The 22863-nt window shown below is 44.2% G+C and overlaps 1 protein-coding gene across 3 annotated transcripts in view; it reads right to left on the reverse strand.

Moving 5' to 3' along the window:
- Nucleotides 1–6339: 6339 nt before the first annotated feature.
- SEC24C (SEC24 homolog C, COPII coat complex component) overlaps nucleotides 6340–22863 on the reverse strand; it is a 76850-nt gene continuing 60326 nt past the window's right edge. For all 3 annotated transcript variants that reach the window (XM_030568266.1, XM_030568268.1, XM_030568269.1), the window contains 12 exons: nucleotides 22590–22781; nucleotides 21408–21501; nucleotides 20269–20385; nucleotides 19657–19827; nucleotides 18252–18348; nucleotides 17807–17952; nucleotides 16704–16842; nucleotides 15728–15846; nucleotides 14781–14960; nucleotides 13767–13958; nucleotides 12482–12571; nucleotides 6340–9817 (listed from right to left, as the gene is read on the reverse strand). In XM_030568266.1, the coding sequence (XP_030424126.1) occupies nucleotides 9677–9817; nucleotides 12482–12571; nucleotides 13767–13958; nucleotides 14781–14960; nucleotides 15728–15846; nucleotides 16704–16842; nucleotides 17807–17952; nucleotides 18252–18348; nucleotides 19657–19827; nucleotides 20269–20385; nucleotides 21408–21501; nucleotides 22590–22781 (1678 nt within the window). In that variant the 3' untranslated portion in view covers nucleotides 6340–9676. The remainder of the gene's footprint in view (nucleotides 9818–12481; nucleotides 12572–13766; nucleotides 13959–14780; nucleotides 14961–15727; nucleotides 15847–16703; nucleotides 16843–17806; nucleotides 17953–18251; nucleotides 18349–19656; nucleotides 19828–20268; nucleotides 20386–21407; nucleotides 21502–22589; nucleotides 22782–22863) is intronic.

Below are 22863 nucleotides of genomic sequence, written 5' to 3' on the forward strand. Positions count from 1 at the left end.
TGCTTTGCTAAAGTTGAGATTGGTTTGATAGAGTATTACGGTATGGCTACACTTGCAGCTGTGCAGCGCTGGGAGTTAAACCTGCCTTCATACAGCTGAGCAGGGAAAGTGCTGCAGTCTGTCCACACTGACAACTGCCAGTGCACTGTTGTGTCCACATCTGTGGCATTTGCAGCGGCATTAGGAGCAGTGCATTATGGGCAGCTATCCCACAAAGCACCTCTTCCCATTCTGGTGCTGTGGGTTGTGGGAAGGAGGTGGGGCATTCTGGGTCCTGTCCCAACTCCCCGTGATGCATCGCTTTGCATCCCAGAAATCTCTGTGTTTCCATCCACATTTGGCATCATCTTTCAATGCCATCTTTCAACGGTTTCTGTGTTCCGTTTCAGTCTGCGAGAAATGGAGTCCGAACTGCTGAGGAGTATGCTGACAAGTCTTGCCAGCACGTCACGTTTGGCAGTTGAGCTATTCTTTAAGATCCAAAGTGACAGTGAGGAGTCTGACGATGATATTGAGTCATGTACGACACAAAATTGCTTATGGCTTTCACGGACATGTTCAGCACCGTGGAACCCCGCTTTTGGGCTCAGGAAACAAGCACTGAGTGGTGGGATCACATCATCATGCAAGTCTGGGATGATGATCAGTGGCTGCAGAACTTTCGGATGAGAAAAGCTACTTTCATGGGACTGTGTGAGGAGCTCGCCCCCACCCTGTGGCTCAAGAACACGAGATTGAGAACTGCCCTGCCGGTGAAGAAGCGGATGGCTATTGCAATCTGGAAACTGGCAACTCCAGACAGCTACCGATCAGTCGCGAACCAATTTGGAGTGGGAAATTTGACCGTTGGAATCATGTTGATGCAAGTTTGCAGAGCCATTAATCGCACCCTGCTCAGAAGAATAGTTTTTCTGGGTAACGTGCAGGACATTGTGGCTGCCTTTGAACAAATGGGTTTCCCTAACTGTGGAGGTGTGATAGATGGGATGCATATTCCTATTCTGGCTCCACCCCACTTAGCATCTGAGTACATTAATCGAAAGGGGTTTTTCTCTATGGTTCTCCAGGCGCTTGTGGATCATTGTGGGCGTTTTATTGACATTAACGCAGGCTGTGCCGGAAAGGTGCATAATGCATGCATCTTTTGGCACACTGGCTTGTTCAGTAAGCTGCAGGCCGAGACTTTTTTCCCAGAGCAGAAGATCACAGTAGGGGAAGTTGAAATGCCCATCGTGAACCTTGGAGACCCAGCTTAACCGTTAATGCCGTGGCTCATGAAACCCTACACAGGGAGCCTTGACAGCAGCAAAGAACTGTTCAACTACAGGCTGAGTGTGCTTTTGGCCATTTAAAGGGCCGCTGGCGATCTCTTGTATGGGAAGCTGGACTTGGCCGAACACAGCATCTCTGCGGTTATAGCCGTGTGCTATACCTCCATAATATTTGTGAAGGGAAGGTGAAAGCTTCAGTCAGGCATGGACCTCCAAGATTCAACACCTGGAGGCTGAATTTGCACAGCCAGAGAGCAGGGCTATTAGAGGGGCCCAGTGCAGGGCTGCAAGGATTAGGGATGCCTTGAGGGAGCAATTTGAGGCTGAAAACCAGCAGTAATGTCTGGTGCCCTGCACAGGAGTGAAGTGCAGTGGTTACAATGTTAGTAGGAATCTGTGTTTGCTAAGCTGATTTGCAGTGCCTGTTTCTTTCCTGGGCTAAGGTATCTTTTACTTAATGCAATAATAAAGAAATGTTTTCAAAGCCAAAGAATCCATTTATTTAAAAAAGAATTCATGTACTAAAAAGAAACAACTTCTTTGGAATCAGAAAGGACAAGGGGGTGGGGTGGGGAATGGTACAATCACAGATTTGCGTATGTCCTGTCTGGTGTGCTATGCAATGAGTGCTGACTTCAGGACGGCTATACTGCATGGTGATGGGGGTTGAGTGCAGAGGGTAAGGGTCGTAGTTTTCAGGGCTGGGTGGTGAAGATACAGGTGTTGGAAGCAGCTGGTGGTGGTAAGAACCCGGATGCTGGGGAAAGTGGGTTGGAGGTGACATGGGGGCATAAGGGAAAGAGTTTTGGGACAAGGCCTGCAAGGGGGGATGGACGCGGTACTGTTCCGCCTGCATGGCTACAAGTGGCTGGATAGAGTCCACTTGGTGCTCCATGATGCTTATTAGCCAAGCTGTGCTTTGCTGCCTGTGCTCCGCTGCCGGTGCACTACGTTTTCTTGGCAGATCCTGCTTTCACTCTCCCTCCACTCCTGTGCTTTTTGATTCTCTTTAAGAGATTGATGCATCACTTTTTGCAGCATCTCTTCTTTGCTTTTTCGCTGCCTCTTCCTGAGTCTTTGCAGTCTCTCAGCTGGTGTTAACATGGACTGCTTAGATCTCAAGACTGCATCTGTAAAGGTAAAATGCAACACTTAATAGAGGCAGCATTGTTTATACCATACAGAGTAATGATTCCCCCACACTCAAGGATGGCGCACGCAGTCTACACAATAGCATAATTTTCCCGTCCCAAAGAGTGCACATAACCCACGGGAGCCCCAAAATGGTGATTAAGGGGGACTGATTGTTTCATGGCTGTAGTGCCCTCTGGGTTTCATTTCACAGCTGTACTGTCGTCTGGGTTTCTTTGCCTTGGGGAGAGCCAACAGCTGCAGGGAGCACCTACACTGAACACTGTCCCAACATTTTCCATAGGAGTTTGTCCTGGAAGATATTGCACTGCTGAGGGTGACCTGGGAAGCAAGGGAGGATCTTCTACTGCAATGCAGCTTCTGCCCTGGTCCATATGCATATTGCCTGTGTGCAGCAATGGTCCCCCTGCCCCTTGCAGCACAGTGGCATGGACACGTTAACCTGACTGGGACAAGGACCACAGTGGCTCTCCCAAGAAACCTGCGCAAGTGCATTGCCCACGTTCTAGAGACTTTTAAAGAGATTACCGAGGCCCATTACCATGATGTGAGACCACATCAATGCACTATTCCACATCTAGGCATGAATGCAGCCTAACCCTCCTCTCCCAAAGAGCCTGCACTGAAAAAATTCCTTCCCGAAAAAAAAAAAGCCACTTACCGGGAACCTGCTCTTCTCTTTGTCCTCCACCAAGTACCAGCCACTGCGACTGGCTACCTTCTTCCTGGCTCGAGAAGAGCTCCTGGCTGCATGCCTCCAGGGATTCCGGAGTGTCTCCCACCACCCCAGCACCCTCACTCCTGCTTTCACCATCATCATCATCCTCGCCGCGCTCTGAAGTGTCCATGGTGGTGCTCAGAGTAGAGGTGGGGTCACGCCCAAGTATCGCGTCCAGCTCTTTGTAGAATTGGCAGGTCATGGGGGCAGCACTAAAGCGGTTGTTTGCCTGTGGGCTTTGCGGTAGGCATTCTGCAGCTCCTTCACTTTAATCCTACACTTCAGTGCATCCCGGTCATGGCCCCTTTCCATCATGGTCCTTGATATCTGCCTGAAGGTATAATTCCTGCAGCTGGGACTGGACAGTTTCCTCCCCCCAAACACTGATGAGGTTGAGCAACTCACCATTGCGCCACACTGGGGCTCGCTTAGTGCGTGGAGACATGGTCACCTGGAAAGATTTGCTGATAGCACTCCACGCCTGGCTGAGCAAACAGGAAGGGGATTTTTAAAATTCCCAGGGAATATAAAGGGCGGGTCTGACTGTTGGTCACCTGAGGCCAAGGCAGTAGAGTTCGAACTGATGACCAGAGTGGGTAGAACAGGCATTGTGGGATACTGCCAAATACTTCTGGACACCAATCAGAGCGCATTTGGCGGTCACACTGGTGCTGCAGCGCACTAATGTTTATTTCTCTTGGGGAGGTGGAGTACCAGCAGCACTGTAGCCGTGGAGATACGGTGCTGTACGTACCTTTCCAGTGTGGATGAGGAGTGAGGTACAGCGCTGTGGGCGGCTTTATTGCGCTGTAACTCGCAAGTTTAGCCAAGGCCTTAGTAGCCAGCACATTTTAAAGAAGGGATGTACCAACAGTAGATTTAAAAGTTAGAGCAAGTGCCAATGGCAAAGGAATTTTTAACAATGGTAGGAAGACTTACTACATAAGAAGTTATTAGAGAGACAAGGTGGATGAAGTAATGTCTTTTATTAGACCACCTTCTGTTGGTGAGAAAGAGAAGTTTGTACAATAAGAGATACTACCTCATGCACCTAGTGTCTCTAATCCCTGGGACCGACATGGCAACTACACTGCATATGTAATAGGTTAGGAAGAAGAAAAGACCATATAGTTTTCTTAAGTCACTCATGTCCTTACACAAAGAAGTGACAAGGAATAAAAAGAAAGGAAGGGAACAAAGGAAGGAGAAACTCATGAATAGGGAGATTATAGGGCTTGCCTACACACAAACTGGAACCAAACAAGTCTGGTTTAATTCACACTATTAGCTATTTTGGTGCAGTCCTATCTGTGACACACAGAGTATGACTGCCCGATTTTGATTTAGCTTAAGTGAGTACAAAAAATGGACTTAAATTGAAATGAAGTAATTATTCCAAAACAAATGTCCACCCTCAGACTTGCACCAAAATAGTATGAATTAAAAACAGATGTTATTTTGGTTCCAGCGTGTGGGTTGACAATTGATAATTAGGGCAATCAAACTGGAAGGACTAGGCGAAGACAGAGCAGAAATTACAACTCTGAATCCTAAGGCCCATTTTCAGATGTGCTAAGGCAATGATTCTCAAAGCAGTCTCCTGAGCTGTTTCTAAATACACCTCTACCCTGATATAACATGAATTTGGATATAAAGCAGTAAAGCAGTGCTCCGGGAGGGTGGGGTGGGGCTGTGCACTCTAGCAGATCAAAGCAAGTTCGATTTAACACGGTTTCACCTATAATGTGGTAAAAATTTTTGGCTCCTGAGGACAGCATTATTTTGGGGTAGAGGTGTAATGGTCAAATATTTCAGTTGTCAAGGAGCTTGGGGAAAAACACCATCTAAAACCCTCTTTCTGCCCATTATGCAGCTGCTACATCCCATTCATTGTTACAGACTAGGGACCGAATGGCTAGGCAGAAAAGGACTTAGGGGTTACAGTGGACGAGAAGTTGGATATGAGTCAACAGTGTGCCCCTTGTTGCCAAGAAGGCTAATGGCATTTTGGGCTGTATAAGTAGGGGCATTGCCAGCAGATCGAGGGACGTGATCATTCCTCTCTATTCGACATTGGTGAGGCCTTATCTGGAGTACTGTGTCTACTTTTGGGCCTCACACTACAAGAAGGATGTGGAAAAATTGGAAAGAGTCCAGCGGAGGGCAACAAAAATGACTAGGGGGCTGGAGCACATGACTTATGAGGAGAGGCTGAGGGAACTGGGATTGTTTAGTCTGCAGAAGAGAAGAATGAAGGGGGATTTGATAGCTGCTTTCAACTACCTGAAAAGGGGTTCCAAAGAGGATGGATCTAGACTATTCTCAGTGGTAGTAGAGGGCAGAACAAGGAGTAATGGTCTCAAGTTGCAGTGGGGGAGGTTTAGGCTGTATATTAGGAAAAACTTTTTCACTCGGAGAGTGGTGAAGCACTGGAATGGGTTACCTAGGGAGCTGGTGGAATCTCCTTCCTTAGAGGTTTTTAAGGTCAGGCTTGACAAAGCCCTGGCTGGGATGATTTAGTTGGGAAATTGGTCCTGCTTTAAGCAGGGGGTTGGACTAGATGACCTCTTGAGGTCATTTCTAACCCTGATATTCTATGATTCTATGTGTGCCTGAAGTTTCTTTGGTGTCAATTCAACAGTGATGAAATTTACTAAGTGTGGTAGGGCAGCAAACACACAGGAGGACAAATCCAAACTAACAATTAAAGCAGTGGGAAGCTACAGCCGGGGAGAGATTTGGTACTAATAAACAGAGTTCTAAGATTATGAAGAGGAAGCAAAACAGCAAAGATACAGAATTGGTAGAAGCAACTGAGCAGCGGTACTCATGAAAGCAAATGCATTTTCAGCCTCGTCCCATGCTACTTTCCTAATATTACTTTGTGACCATACACTCTAGATGTTGCAGAGAAAGAGAGAGGGGAATGTGTCTACAAGATCTTTATCTTCTGACATGATCCACAAAATGGGAAAAAAAAACATACAATTATTGCTTTAGGTGACAAAGTTTAAAATTTTTTTTGCCCTGTATGGTTTACGTTTCCATACAGCTTCTTTCTTATACCAACTTGAAATTATATCGGATGTCATAGGATCAGATTGACACAACTTGTCTGCTTTTTAACCAACACAACTGAGTTAGAAAGGATCAGATTCAAAGGAAGGCTGAAAAAAGAAACTTTAGACTGCAGGGGTGTATGAGCTCATGTCAAACTGCCTTTTATTATTTCATATTTGTATTACCACTGGCTAGGAGCCCCAGTCATGGCCCAAGGCCCCACTGTGCTAAGTGCTGTAGAGACGGAATAAGATGACTGTCCCTTCCCCAAAGATCACCTTGCCTTTAAAGAAAGAGTAGATACACTGATCAGAACACTTGCAGTGATAAGAAATCCAATGTCATAGTTTAGGATGTAAACTTAACACCCGCACAAGACAAGAAAGATGGTCTTTTACACCTACAGCAGAGAACAACAGGCTAAAAACACTGTGGGTTCTTTTTTGCCTTCCTTTGAAGCAGAAGTTCGGTGCAGTAAATCTTATGTGCTTATGCCATTTCCTTCTCAGGAACCCATCCGCTCATTGCACGGATATGCAAAAATCCCAGCTAAGTACATTCAAGATGGTAGATGTTGGTTCAGCTAGGCAACTTCCATAAACATTGAAAGGGGTAATCTCACAACATTCCTGCAGACACAATTTATTCCAGATAATTAATGCACAAAGCCTACCACTTATCTCAAAGTATCAGTTCAGCAGTGATTTTGGACATAACAAATATAGGAACATGCCCTCTGTAACAGACTGGAATCTCTCCAGAAAATAATGATGGGTATTTAGCAATGATTGGCTTGTGTTTTCATATACAGATTGAAGAAAATATTATTTTCATCAGTGTTAAATGTACAATATCTATGTTTTAGGCTACAGTCAAGTGTATAGAGGAGACAATGAGATTCAAATTAATGTGCAATGCACAGATTACAAGTTTAGCCTAGACTTGCAAGAATGCTGTTGCCAACTGCTGTGTTTAATTTGAACTTTATTTTTGGATTCAAAGAAAATTAGTAATTCTCTTGCCATCTTAATGATGGGGTACTCAGAGAAAAATGGGGTCCTTGAGATTCTAATTGTAGCTAATAATACTATCTCAAAATATCAACTAGAATGGTTATGGAAATAGACCAAAAAGCAATCGTAATTTAACCCAAGCCATCTCAGCAGAAAGGGAATGTTCTCAGCAAAATAAAGGTTCAGAAGGGGTGGAAAGTTAAACACATCAAAACAGGAAATATTAAAAATACAGAACTTGATAGGCAGCAGGTTGGATTGTGATTACTCACCTAGACCCCAGTCTCTCCCCTTTCTCCCTCTCCACCCCCAAGTACAGGGTTTGGAAAAATAATAAGCAGTGTTTATTTACTAACAATGACATAAAATACATCTTAATTTTTTTTTATTTCTTTACAAATTAAAAGATGCATTGGAAAAAACAAGAGTGAAGAAAATGAAAGGTTCACTTATGAGCTTATTTCCCTCTCTTATATTAATGCTAGAAATTAGTATTGTGGAAGTCTGTGGTTGCCAAGCATTGTATTCCTGGGAAGCTCTCTTCTGTGGTTTAAAAAAAAACCTCTACATTTTTGGTTGGAGGCAGTGTATGGGGTAAAAAAATGTCAGCCACATATATATGAAAAAATGCTGAAGAATTGTCTACTGCATCTTAAAGGAGTTTCTTCATTACCGTTTTCATTCCCCTGTGTGTGTAGTGATACGAGAGAAGATAAAACTAGCGGCAGTAGAAGAAAAACAGATTTACACACACTGTAAATGGGACTAAAACCACAGAGCCAAGCTTTTTGTTTTAAAACAAAACAGGTCTTCTGCACAAGGACCTTATTTTGAAAAGCCAAGTCCAGCTAAAACATGTCCTCTAACTGCATCCAATCTGTTCACCCATTATTCTGCATATTCTCCCATTTCTCCCTCCCATCTTCAGTGCTGCTGCCCCCTCACTAAATCCTGGGTGTTGTAAGAGCTCTGTCAGTGTTAAAGTAAATTCCCCCCCTTTCAAAAATTAATGAACAAGCCCTTGGAATTTTGAATCTGATTTAGACTCATCACTCCACTTTGCAGGAGTTCTCTCTTCCATCCTTACAGAGTAGAGAGGCAGAGTGGCCAGCCACAAAGTGGATAGGCTAATCTGTCTGAGGTATCTCAGGTTAACAAACAAGGCTTATAAAAAGTTTTCTATGCAGATGGATCAGTAGGTAGAACAGGGGGTATAAACATACAGCGTTGAAAATATTCTTTCCACTATGGCACCTTCCCAACAACTGAGATCAAGTATTTGGTATTACCTTATGCAGTGCATCTTAAACTCTTTTCTTGTTCCTTTGCATCCCCTTCCTTGCACTCTGGGGTACAAAGCAGCCTCAAGTTTACACCAGTAGAATTCAGATCCTTGCTTATTTGCTGTGATTCAGCCTAGTCTGAACAGAAAATGGCCACCTTGTCATCCAGATCCTGTTCCCTACAGCCCCATGTCACCTTGCTAAAAATATTTCCTATTTAAACTGAAACAGGGAGGGGGCAGGTTCCATCACCATGAATAGAACAGTGTAGGTAGGCTCTAGTAAAACGAGTGACAAAAGGCCATAGAACATGGAAGGGGTAAGACGATGCTACACAGAAAAATAAGATAGGGGAGGATGCTCTTCCAGAGGAAGGGAAGGTGGTTGCAGGGGTGCCATTCATGCCAACAGAAGGCACTGATTCTACCCCTCTCCCATTCAGCAGCTGTTGATTGTTGCTCACTCACTTTTAAAAATTATTTATTCTACTACAGTTCTGCAGAGCAACTCTTACTATAATAAAGATGTAGAGATATGGGAAGCATTTGTCCTGCTAGCCCCTGGCTCACAGCTCAGCTGATAAGTTGTCTGGTTTTTTTTTTAAATGAAGACTCCTGAGTCCAGAGGGCCACAAGCTGCAGTTTGTGCTCTGCATGCTGTATTTTCCCCTAAACTAGGAAAGAGATGTAAAAAAAATGCTTAAGTGCTCCAACTCCCACCATCTGGCTGGATGGCCTGCCTCCTGTCCTCCCCTCCTCCTGGCTCCTCTTCTCTTGGAGCATGCACGCACACACAAACACACAGCAACGACTAGTAGTTCTGAAGAGTTATCGCTTTTTCACCCAATGCTGAATCATGTACAGTGAACTGAGAAACTACATTAATTACAACAGGATTAGCGAGCATAGGGGGGTAGATTCCTGCCAAGTACAGGAAACAATTTAGAGACAGGTATAAGACCTGTTTCAAAGGCCTTTTCTCTGCCCTCACCAGGAAATTTTGCATCTCTCTCAAATGGGGCTGGGAGAGGTTGAAAGGATCTCTGCTTATGCAATGTGTATTAAAAATTATGGAATTGTACAGTTTCTATGTTGTCCTTCTTGAGGGAGCTGGGCCCATGGATCAGGTGGTTAGTGGAGACTGAAATGTCACTGCTGGAGTCCAGCACCACTCCCTCCTCTAGCTCAGTAGCTGCCGAATCTCCTTGTGCATATGACAGAGGAAGTCCACATATGAAGCCCCACCACTCATGCTCTTGTCCTCCACCAGAAAGTGTTTGAATAGCATCTCCAATTTATCTTCTTGCTTCACAATTATTAGCTATAAGCAAACAAAGATTTGTGAGTAAGCATCAGCTAGTGATTTTGGTACATAAGAAAACATTTAAGTGAGATAAGAAGGCTGAGCAACTAAGAACTCCAGAACAAGAAATCACTGAAGTCACCTACTCAGAACATCTTAATTTCTGTGTCTAAGGTTAAACCTCAAGCAAGCTTAGAAGTATTAGAGTCTCCAGGGTTCCCTGTACATTAAAGGGGTTCTAGAAATTCCAGTTTTGGCTAGGTGACCAGTAAAGCAGAGGAATTCCACTCTTAATCAGTGGTCCAGTGAACAGAGCACAGGACTGGAAGTTCACGAGACCAGAGTTCCAATTCCAGGTCGGCTACTTTAAGAAGTCACTTAATTTTTGGTCTTCAGTTCCCCATCTGAACATGGGGACAGTGATGTTTAGTCACTTCACACAGTATTTTGGGATCTCTGGATGAAATGGACTGTATAATCATAATACAAAAGTTATACCCAAGTGACTAAATATCCAAAATACAGGAGGACAGTAATATTAAAAAACCCTCTTTTCTGTGGTCATGGAATGTTAAGCCAGTCAGTTGTCCAGATAGAGAGCCCCGATGCTCAGCCTAACACAACACCAAGCAACAACAGGGTGCAGCATTAGCAAACTATGTGCGTATGGTCAGATGTGGTGCAAGGTAGGAGGCTGAGGGCAGAGCACCTCCAGCCACCTGACAAGTGCATCACTAGCCCAATGTACAATGGCTGTGTGCTCCTAACAGTTGGCTTCCTAATACTGTATTTCTTGTTTCAGAAAGCCTTTTAAAGGTTTGCTGGGGGAGGAGCAGTAATACATAGAGCCCTGCAAATCTGTGGATATCCACATCCACGGATGCGATTATCTGCGGACCATGTTTGTGGCTCATGGATGGAAGCAGATCCAAATTTTATATCTAGAGCCCTGTGACTCAGCGGATATCCACGGACCATATTTGCAGATTGCATGCGGATAAAAAAATTTGTATCCACGCAGGGCAATATGTTTTGCCTCCACTAGAGCCAGAGCAGAAACAAACAGGGAAAGGTTATAAATCCCCTTTTAAAATGAATTATTTAATTTTCCCCTTATGGCTTGCGTGGAGTAGTCAGGACCTTCTGCCGCCCCTCATGAGTTCTTATGCCCTTACAACAGCACTGTGAGACCCAATGGCTACTTCCATGTCTTCCTTTCTATTACAAAAGCTAAACTGAGCACCTAGTTGTTTTTACAACAGTACGGTAAATAGATTTTAGCAAACCCAAGACTGGAAATCAAACATTCGTAAAGGCTCAGGCAGTCTCTCTGATGGGGAGAGGCTGTTTAAACTTACCTTTTCATTTCCCCTCCAAGCTTATCTGTACTGGGCATCTATAAACCTTTTATCTTAAAAATAGGTCAGGATTTCTAGGACTTGCTCCTAATTCTTTTCCTTAAGACTTTGAAAGCAGCTCAGCTGCCTCTGGGCTCTGAGTTCCACAGTTGAGCTGGAAGTAGAAGTGATGTCCTCTTTTTGATACATCACTGCTATCACTGCTCCAGCAGCAGGACTTCACAGGAAAATCATTGGTTCGCCTCCATGTAACTGATGGGTAGCTTATACCATCACTACCAAATACGGCGTAGTTACTTCCATGGGAACTGCAATAATTTACTCCATCTGCCCCATGAGGCATAATGGTTTTGGAGATGAGGTCCCAGACATGTTCATTTGAGAGTTCATGTATGGCTAGATCACCACAAGGCGGTCCAGGCTACTAGTGTCCAGTGCCATATATAGAGAGACCATAAAATCCACAGACATCAGCAAGTTTTTGGAGATTGCAGCTTGGATTCGGATACAAATTTTTTATCTGCACAGGGCTCTACAGCACACACTCACCCAAAGGAGCAGCTGTCACCCAGCCCTCAGGCTCCAGCTCGGCTCTCTGAATCACACAGCAGTGGCAATAGTCCACTGGGCATTCTGGAAGTTGTAGTCCAGAAGGAGGAAGTAAGCTACAACTCCCAGAAGGAAGTTCTGTGCTCCTGCGCAGTGAGCCAAGTGCAGCATGTTAGAGCTGCTGCAACTGCATAGTGGTGTCCGAATCCTGCACTGGAAGGGTGGTGCTGCACATAAGCGCTCAAGATTGTAGCTTTCCTGACCAGAGCAGGGAAGGAGGTATGATGGGGCGGAGCAGGTGGTGGGAAATCTCTAGGAAGAAGTGGGGGGCAGCTGAGGGTTTGGCACAGCCCTGCATCACTCTTGTGCAGTGACCTGTGGAACTGTTAGTAGAGCCTTTCAAATCCATGGACCTCCACGGACAATTTATGCTGATCATGGATCGGATATGGATGCCAATTTTTGTATCCGCGCAGGGCTCTACATATTTGACTACCATTTGGGACACTAGAAGAAAGTAGAGCCCCAGCCTAACGTTAATAGTAAATGCAGTGAGCCAGAAATGCAAGGTAAGGTTCCAGCAAAACAACAGCTGTTGTGCTACACAACCTCACTGCCAACAGCATGATGATACAGACATGTTAATAATTTCAAGTAACAGAAGGCTGAGAACGGGTTTGATATTACAGATAATGAGAGCAGGTCTGGTGTCACCTGCTCAGGAAAGGCAGTGGAAGGAAATTAAAGAGCCACAACTAGGAGCCAAGTTCTTTACCTTCATGTAGCGGGATCTTTGTGCCTGAAACATGTCAATGATGGATCGCACTCTCTTAGAGAAGGGGTTTTCCAAGACTGGCAAGGTATTCTGGAATGCAAAAGACCAGATCCCCATTACACACACAGAATTACAGTAGTGTCAATAACCAATTCTGCTGCTTTCCTCATAACACACAGGTAAAAGTCCAGGCTTTCAGACCAGTCTCGCTACTTGCAAGCCAGGAATAGGTGAAGTCATTGGAAAGACTATTTTTAAAACGAGATTGTTGAACAGAGGATAGAAATACAGAACTATTACCCCATTTGCCTGGCACATACTGGCAGTGCTTTCTTCACTGAATGGTTTGGTCAGACAAGCTATAAGAGTAACTTGCCCAGTTAGACAAGTGGCTAGAAATCAGACTGAAGGAACTCCAAGTGAATAGTTTAGGTACAGCTAGCCTCTTAACTGTCCTTAACGTCATCAGCTAGGTAAAACAACAGAATAACACGTTAGCCAGAAGGAAGGTCCTGGGTTTAAAGACAGTGAAATGGGCTTGAGGTCTCACCTAGAACACAGCATATGACTATATTAGTGACCACCATGCTCCAGGCATGGATGTGTTCTTCCTCTGAGTCCAGATCAACCTCTATTTATTTGTGCTAAAAGGGAGCTCTAATCACCTCAGAGGCACTGTCCCCCCCAGACTCCAGAGGTCTCTGTACAGTCCAGGGAAGGACTGGGCAAGCTACTTATTGTTCCTCCTCTGGCCCAAACTTACCAGTAAAAGCTAATACATCCCCCGGCAGTAGAACTTCACTGCTAGGGAGCCAAGGGCCAAAAAGGGGGCACAAGTTATATACAGATGGCCCTGGCCTGTCACAGCCTCCTACGATCTGCCAGACTGGAGGGTGTGGGGACAGGCCCTGCTGTTAGTAAGCCCTTCCCACACTCCTCAAGGGATGCGGTGGGAGAATCTCTGCAAAAGACTCTTAAGATTTCTAAATAAAAAACATTTCTTTCAGTCTCATGCATGTGGCAACAAGGGGACAATGTGGCCCCATGCTGGGCTTCAGCCAGCTTTCCCAAACTTGCTTTCGTGAACAGGGATATAAGTAGAGGGTTCTGAAGCTGATGTTCATGCCAGCTAAATCAAATCGATAAAACGTTCCTATGAGTTACAATGAAAGTGCTCAATGAGATTTTAAGATGACGACCTTCTGAGCTGGATGCTCATTGCTCCAATTATTGGGAGTCATGCACACATCCTCCTCCAAACCTGCTCCCTCTCTATCCAGCTCACCAGAGTGCTGCTGATGTAGTTGAAGGATGACACTCCAAAGAGGTTCTGGATCAGGCCCTGCTGTACATTCACTCCTACCCACACGAAGATGTTCAGTCCATTCTCTAGCAGGTACATGTCGCCCTTAGAGAGTCGCTCTTCAGAGTTCCGGATTGCCGCTGGCAAGGTGTCGCTGTCAACATCTACTTTGGTCTGTCCAAATATTAAATGAATCGAGCCCCTCGTTAGACATTCTTACTTAGTAATGTTTAGCTAGGAATTACAAATGTTACAGAGCAAGGACTACATAGATGCCCCTAAGTCTTGTGAGCCACACCAATTCCTGCCCTAAATTATCCTGACTCATCAGGTACCTGCTCATACATTTCCTTCTTCTAAAAAAAAAGACATCAAATCATGTACCAATCTGCAGTGCTGCACCAATTGGGAATGAATTGCACTATTAGCTATAACATCTTTCCTACTGAGTATGGTGTGAAACAGACTAGAGACGATTTACTGCTAACAAGAACAGATGGGCCTCATGGCTCTAGCAGCAATACTCTGCAATCCCAATACTGACCCCTGGGGTGGGAGTGCATTCTGCAGCTAGTGTTACTCCAGGGGTCTTCCCATTTAATTAAGGAGCAGCATCAGAAAAATCCCAATCCATTCTCCTAGGTTGGAAGGATTGTGGTTGTCATGTAAAATAACAAGGATGCAGCAAGAGGATTTTCCAGGCTGCAAAAGAGCACATAGGACCCCGCTTACCCATTCCCACCAAGTAGGAGGAGGATTAAAAACCTCGTCAAATCCAGTGTGTGAGGTAAACAAACATAAAATTTATGGTATTAAAGAGGCACCTGCTGGATGGCACATCTCAACTACTCTCCCATAGTACTCTTACATCTCACAAGGAAATGTTACTCTTCTGGGGCGGGGGGGGGGAAGGAGAAGGGGAGGTGGAGTCTCTGGAATGAAGACTACTTGTGGCATGTAACAAGGCTAGAATATAGTCGGAACAGAAGCACTTACCAGAGGCAAAAGCCTGGGGTAAAAGAAAACATTTGTTTCTGCCACATCCATGGAGCTGACTAACTGGCGGATGTAGGCGCGGTCATCAGTGGTGACTTCTGCCCCAGGCTGCAGGACATCACTCTTCAACACACAGTTCAAGTACACAGGAAGCAACTTCATGCATTCAGGGAGGATCAGCTACAAATGGCAAGATGGGGAATAAAGAGACAGAAGTTAATCGGCCATCTCACTGAATGAGACGGTAGGTAATTTCAATGACCACCAAAAAAAAAAAAAGAGAGGGGGAAAACTTAGAAAGGAAATCAGAATGGATCACAGTAACGATTTCTTAGAATTCTAGAGCCTAATAGTTTTCACATTGTGTAGTTCATTCAGACAGGAAAACGCTTTGGATCCTTATGGCATCCTTAGTTCTTTAAGATGTCTGATGCTGAGATTCAGACACCCACTCTGTGGTTTTCTTACATCATAATAGTGCTTGCGAAATACTGTAGTAGCAGAGACATACAAAGGAAGCTTGCCCAACACTGGAATAAATCTGAAGAGGCTCCACCCAAAACATTTAAAAGACCCATGATTAAACTTTAACATACTGAAGTGTTATGCCACTGAAAGAAACCTAGTATCTAAGGAATGGGATTCCCTGCTATGGAGGCCTCTATTTAAGAGGTCAAGTATCATGTAAGGTACCGGCTGCTAAGAATCAAAGGGCTCGAGATATTATACGTTTCTCCTGAGGAGGTGGTGACTGGTGTGCCTCAATGTCAGGAAAGTCTAACTGAGAAGTCGCTCTGAACAGAGCTTCTCTTCCAAGTTATCTGGTTATATTTCTGCCCCCAGCTGCTAAGTAAAGCACTCCACCCAGATTAAATGGGATGGGAGGAGTTCTCGCCTCAAGTTGAACCTCCAAAAGCTGCCATCCAAACCGAACCACAAGCAATCACCTGGCCAGCAGAAGAGGGGCTAGCACAGTTTTTTCGGTAACATGCTAGAATCTGTGCGCACTGGTTGATCAGCGTGTCTCGCACTGTCTTGACTGGATTATTCAGAACCCCACGATATGCTGCACAAGAAGGCATGAAAAAGACAAAAATCAGCAGAGATGTTAAATCAGTATTAATGACAAAATTTAACTTATAAAGTGGTCTAAAATCTTTACTGTAGCCATGCGTAGAAACCTAGAGCAACCTCAGATGGTTTACATTATAGAATTAGTTATACTTCATTTTTTAACTTCGTGGGAAAATTCCTACCAGAAACTCAAACATCTCCCCACACACACCTTTAAGGCCCTGCAGCACAGCCAGCCACACTTCTGGGCAAGGACAACTGGTGAGACTCCTTGTAGAGCTTGGCAATGCCATTCCCTAAGGGGACAGCAGGGGTCACTGTGGAATGCAAGTGATCCTCTCTTCCTCTTGGAGAGGAGAGCACAGACGGCTATTTAATTTGTATACTTTTAATACATACTGGTTTGGCACTATGAGGATGTTCATCGGTTTAACTACTGTGACCTGGGTGTGGGAGCAACTTTGTGTTTTTCCAAGCCTGGAGCAGAGGAACTCAGGAACATTAAAGGAGGAAAAGCACTTTGGTTCCAGGAGTGGACATATGCAGGTGGCAATAGCTACACACATACACATGCCTCCTTCTGTTTAGCCAGTCCACTGACCAGTATTGGCATCTGACTCAACAGGCAGCAAGGCTGTACCTTCTGTCTGCCCTCAGTCCAGACAAAGAGTACTATAATCACAGCTGTCTGTGGGAAGGAAAAGACTGTAGGAGCACAAGGATTTGAAAATTCCAACGACCACCTGGCCAAGTCTTTCGTGCAAGAAGATAAAAACAAGTGCCACTAGCTGTGAAAGAGAACTATAAAGTAATAGTAAGACTAGCACTCTATCCAAGACAGTCTCTTACCAAACTTAGCCAAGAAGTTGATGAGTGTGTCCGTCTCGCAATTCCGGTAGAGGTCAGCAAGTTGCGTGCAACAGTTCAGGGAGAGGTTGTGAATGCGGAGTCGTCGCTGTCCTGCACAGTTTGTGTACAATAGAGCACACTATAAAAGAGACATACAGAATGACAGAACAGTTAAATAGAACAGTCCTGCTACAGTAAGCAAATCAGCACATCCCATTTTGTTAACATCCGATCCTTTGATCTGGAGTGTAGCCTCAGGTTAGCTACCTGAGCCTGAGAAAGGGGAGGTGATATAAGGTTTGGCCTGCTGTACCTCAGAACTAACTGTCCATCATTCCTTTTGTTGAAGAGCTAGTGGTTTTTCAACCAACCACTGTGCCTCTTCCTTCCTATATAAAAGCCTTCATATGGTGCATTAGAAGGCACTTTAACGCTATCAAGTCCCTCCCATGTATGAACTTCCACTATTCCAAACAAGGCTTGGATAGCTGGACAGACAATTAAGATGATAGTGTTCTAGTTTTAAAGGATTTACAATCAAAGCCTAGAGCATATAGACAAAGAATAGGGGACAGGAGGCAATAAACAGAAAGAGACTGAGCTTCTCTATAGTTCCACATATTGGGGGGAAATCTCTCTGTAGGGAAGACTGGCTTAGAGAATCTTGGAAAATGTATTGCCCGGAGGGCTTTGAAGAGGAGTTAGAATGGGAGAAAGACCCAAGGGAAACAGCTAGCTGTGTGGCTTGGGCAGAGAGGCAAGGAACTGCTTGCGAAAGTTTCACCATGAGCCAATGAGGGAGGATGGAAGATTTGTTCTTTCAAAAGGCCATCAGCATTGAAACTGGAGGGCATCTCAGTCAAGTAAGGAACCTAGCAGAACCCCTCAGCAATGCAGACATATAGCCCAGTGTATGAACAGCTGAGAAAGTGATTTTAATTCCAAGAGGGAACCTTATAGCAAGTTACACAGGTGGATGCTGTCACTCCAAAGATCAATGGTCCTGTATCTCCATCTGGAGAAGGTTTAGTAGCATACCAGCACATTTTTTAGTTTGAAAGTTCTCACCCACTCTGTTCCCTGCTGACTGTCTTCTGCCTCACCTGAAGAAGCGCCCCACTATCTTCACTCAGTTTATCATCATGTCTGAATTCCACTGTGATGGTTTTATCACAGTCCAGACCCGCCAGCTCCACATCCGTCGTGTTGCTCATGTAGAAAGCTCCAAAGAAGTCTGTTGCTCGAATACCTGAAAGGAAAAAAAGGACACTCAAAGGTGAACAAGCCACATTTTATAGCGAAGTAGTCTAGCAGGCAGCATTTGGGAAGGTGCGGCAACCTTGTCTATCAGGGACACTAAGTTAGCTTGAGATCTCTTGCTTCAGCTTTTCATTCAGTTTTGCCATAATCCCATGGACTTTAAAGCTTTACAAGGGCAGAATCCACAGCCTAACCTCGGTATGTTCCAGGCTTGTGTGTTTATGACCCTTCCCACTCCCTGCATATTTACTGGCCAATTTATTAAGTCTAGGCAATGCAAATACCCACCTGTGCTTGTGCGCACCCTCATCACAGCATCAAATCCCACTTCCTTTTGGACATCTTTGCGCAAGTCATTCAGGAACCGCTCTTGGTCTGTCTCCAGCTAGAACACAAAGCTCCAAGTCAGGGCTGACACACCAAAAAAATCTGAGTTGCCCTACAGGCCTCAATGCACATAGACCAAAGGTATCTCAAATCCTCTCTTCCCTTTCCCCTCCCCACAAAGAGCCTTCTCACAGCTCTCAACATCCCATTCCCCCAAACACTCTAGGAGCCACTTCTTTCAAAACTTTCTAGTGAGTAAAAAAATATCAAACTAGGATTTTAAAAATCCTAGACTATATACATATTATTTCAAAATGTGGGTAAGGAACCCCACTCCATACAAACTGCTGGTGACCACTGCACCAATGACTGCTAGTGAGAGGGATTCAGACAACCTTTACCACAGAATGCCACTGGGAATATCTACACTAGGTGAGAGGAGAGGAGCAGAACTCTGACTAAGAGTTTCTGCAATCCGCTGTGATGGAAATAGAAATCTCTGGCCACTGTGCACCATATATAGAGGGTTACAGTCAGTTTCTGAAATGCTGAATCCCTGATATTATGTAATATGAGATTTTCAGGACACGGCACATTGAGGCCCAACTACAGACAAGTTTCATGATGTGAAGCCTGAGACATTGTATACAACACTCATTTCAGAGCACAACACTTGATCCAGCTCATCTTGACAAAAGAAGCCATTAAGTGTCTATTTGGAGACTTGCCAAAACCCCCTCTTCCTTGAGAGCTGCCTGAAGAATATGAATTTGTTCCCTATACCTCCTGTGCAGTTTGCCTTCCAGATTCTCCCCATTTCTCCCTCAAACATTATATCCATTTGGAACGAACATCTATTATGAATGAAGCCTAATTTAGCCTTGTAAGTAAGCCTTAGACGTACATTTTCACAATGCAGAAACTTCACCGCTTATCTTAACTGCAGAGCATTCTGATGTTTTAACTTAAAAGCAAAACTTTCTCCATCTGGTAATTTAAGGAAGATACCTGAACTAGCACAAGTTGGAATGCTAAGTGTCTCTGTGCAGCCAGCACTGCTGGGAGATTCTGCCCTGTAGGCAATACATTGGGATGACTGTTACAGGGCTGATAATGTTCTTCACTTTTTATTAGTTTTTTCTTATTGTTAAGAAACTATAGAGCACAGGTTCATTTTTGCCCTTGGTACAAATAAGTCAGAAATATAAAGCAAACAAAAACCATGTAAGTTATAATCTTGAATTTCAAGTACAAACCAAGATCCTCACTAATAGCCCATATCTCATGAAAGAAGATAGGCACCTAAGTGATGGTTTTTTTTCACCTGTATAGAACAGGTGCTAGCCTGACCCAAGAAAGCACTTACCTGGAAATAGGCGTACTTATAAATGGTGCCACCTGTCTGGTAAGGAACCACCCCCAGTGTCGCCACATCCAAATACTGGTTTGGAAAAAGGAACAGATCTACACAGCAGCCCTGGGCCACACAGTCCTTGGCCAAGTTGCTGTAGAAGCTTGTCTGAGGCTGAAACAAAGTCTAGGGAGGACAGATGGAGTACAGAGATGGAAAGAGAGTGGGGAAAAAAAGGGAACATGAGACCAATGTAACTGCTACAGACAACATATATATTTCTTCAGTGCATGAAGGTATGCAAGGCACCTTCCCACCTAGGATTAAATAGGTACTAGGTGTAAAGCTTCTACAATGATGGTGCAGAACTTTTTAGTTATACAATTATTCTCTCCCCTCCTTGGGTTCTGGATTCTAATACTACCCACTCTTGTCCCCGACACAGAAGCATTTTCTGTCCTTATAGTTAACACATACTCAGTTCCATATGGCAACCCAAGGGGAATAAGCCATTAAATAGAAGATTTTCAGTTAGCTACTATAGAGACTTTACATCTCTTCTTGATTCCTTCTAGGTTACCCCAGAGCAATAGAAACTCTCTTCTAAGCAGCACATCAAATTGTTACCTTTTCCTTATCTGTGTTGATGAGCTTCCTGTCATCTCTGTTCTTCAGCTTCCCTGGGGCCTCTGCAATGGGCAGTGAGGTGTGAAAGATGAAGAGCTTGCCAGCACACTCTGCTGCCTACAGGGGAGGGGAAGAAATTGCTTATGTGAGAAAGAGCTAATGAGGGACAGTGGATTTCTCAAGCAGAATATCTCTGGGACTACATTAAATGCCTATATTATCACTGATTCCTCTATGCTAGTTAGGTATTTAATCCTTCACTGATGTGACCAAATAGCTGATGTGCCTACCTGTATGAGATTAATAGCTCCCATGTTTTGTGGGTGAAACAGAAGTACAGTTATAGGGAATGCAGTGGATTTTGGAAACAGCTTCCTCAGCTTATTATTTTTAAACACTATCCCATGCCTGAGGTATTTTTTTAATGGTTAAACTGCCAGCAGGTAAATCCCCCAGTCCTTAGATACCTCATGAGTGGGATATTGAATGGCTTGTCTTTGCTTTTCCTCTCAGTGTAAGTGAATATGGATAACAATTCTCATGAACAGGTACCAGCAGTGTTTTCTAGGAAATTCTCACATGATTAGCCAATGGATCAACACATACAGGTTTGAGCTGGGCCAGGTATTGGAATGGGAAATCTTTAGAAATGGTCTAGGAGCTTTGCAAAAGTGATGTTGGCAAATCAGCGGCGGTGTCCTCTCTGAATCAGAACTAAAGCAACTGTGAGAGCAATCTTTCAGAGGAGACATAAAATCAAGGTCCTAAACCATTTCCAAGTCCCCATGGCACTTTTTGTAATAATGTGCATATCAACCCCAGGGGCCTAACCAAAATTTCATCTCAGGAAATTATTCTAAACTACAGTTACAGTCCGTGCAGTTTCAGTTGCATAGGGTAGTCTTCACCTTCTATCCTAAACAATTAATTGAGCAGGTTAGAGCTGCTAACTTGAACCACGCAGGTGGCTGCATTTCAATAATGGGTTAAGCATTTCCTACCGATTGCATACACACCTGAGGGAAACAACAACCGTGCTTATGAACAGCTCTTGGATTCTCTAAACAGAGGTGCTTCTGTTATAAAAACAGAACCTTTAACAGAATGAACCAACTCCCCACAACAGCATGTCAACAAACCTTCAGTGCCTCCATTCCTGCCTGAATCACTGGGGCAAAGACAGTTTCTGTTTCTCTTGTGTCCGCAAACATTTCTGGGATCTGGTCCAGCAAACTGCCAGGAAAGAGGAAAAAGGAGAACACCAAAGCGATTCAAAGCTCACCTTCTAAATCCATAGCAGGTGACCTTTGGGACTGAGGTGCATTGTAAATAGTGATTATTAAACATGACTAATCCTTCTCTAACCTGCATGCCACTAAGTTTCTTAAACTGATCTTTAGTCATCTCTCTGTCCACTTCCTCTGCCTGCATTTGTCTCCTCAGTGCACGTTCTAAGGCCTCAACTAATGCTTCTTCTAATAACTTCCTCTTAAGTTATGATCTGAGCTTCCTATTCTTTGACCCTCAGGAACATCACAGGCAAGACAGTGAGCAAACTCTAAAAACTCTAAAAGTTCTACGGCCTTCTGTTCATTCCCCTTCAGCTGCTTCACTGCGCTGTTTTCTAAATTTCTGGGTAATAAGAATAAGTCCCAGTCTCACTCAGTCCAGCCAAACATCCCTTGTCAAACACTCAAAGTTTAATATGCTTATTAGTTTTATGTAAGCCATTCACTCATTTTTCCCCACAGAATCAATTTAGTCAGCAGTCACCTCAACTCTCAGCTACTAAGTAGTAACCTCAGATAAACTGACTTTGTGAACTCCGTTATGATCTCCTGCTCTCAGTGACAGTCTGACAGATTCTTCTCTAAAGAAGCCTCTCTCTTAGGGTCCCATTTTGCAGCCGCCTGTCAGTTCTATCACAGTTCTAGTGGAGACAGCTCAGAGAACTCCGACAATGAAGTGAAGTACAGCTGTATTCCAAGGTGTGCATCAGTTGCTAGTATATCATGTGCTGGTTATTGTCTTTTACCATTTTCTAAAACTGGAGACATAAAACTTTATAGAGACTATTAGAGTTGTAGCATCCTGGCAACATAAGGATACCTCAAATCACAGTGCACCTCCTTGTTCTTTGTCAGCTCCATTGTGGGCATACTTAACATTAAGTCATACCTAAACACTATTAAATGTATGATTCAAATACTATAGCCAAGCATTGTACAACTGGGCATTATCAGAGTCGGATCGTATTTCAACACAGTATGGGTCCCTTTGACAAGCCATTTACTGCACCTTTCTACCCCAGTCTCCGTTACCTGACAATAACTGTCCTGGACTCATTCACGTTCACCAGGAAGCCATCAAGCAGCGGCACAAACATATCAGCTACATCCGACACAACCATCATTTGCGGTTGTGCCAATGAGCTCTTCACATTATAGAAGTGCAACACTTTGTTGTAAGTGACGAAGCCCACCCGAATGGCTGACTCTTCCATGTTGCCTTCCCTGTAAAATAAAGACACTTATTGCATCCCTGAAAGCACAACTGCTGCAATATGCTGAATCAAATAGAACAAAGCAGGACCAG

This window comes from Gopherus evgoodei, chromosome 7 (assembly GCF_007399415.2).
Source record: "Gopherus evgoodei ecotype Sinaloan lineage chromosome 7, rGopEvg1_v1.p, whole genome shotgun sequence".
In the NCBI taxonomy this organism is placed as follows: domain Eukaryota; kingdom Metazoa; phylum Chordata; order Testudines; family Testudinidae; genus Gopherus; species Gopherus evgoodei.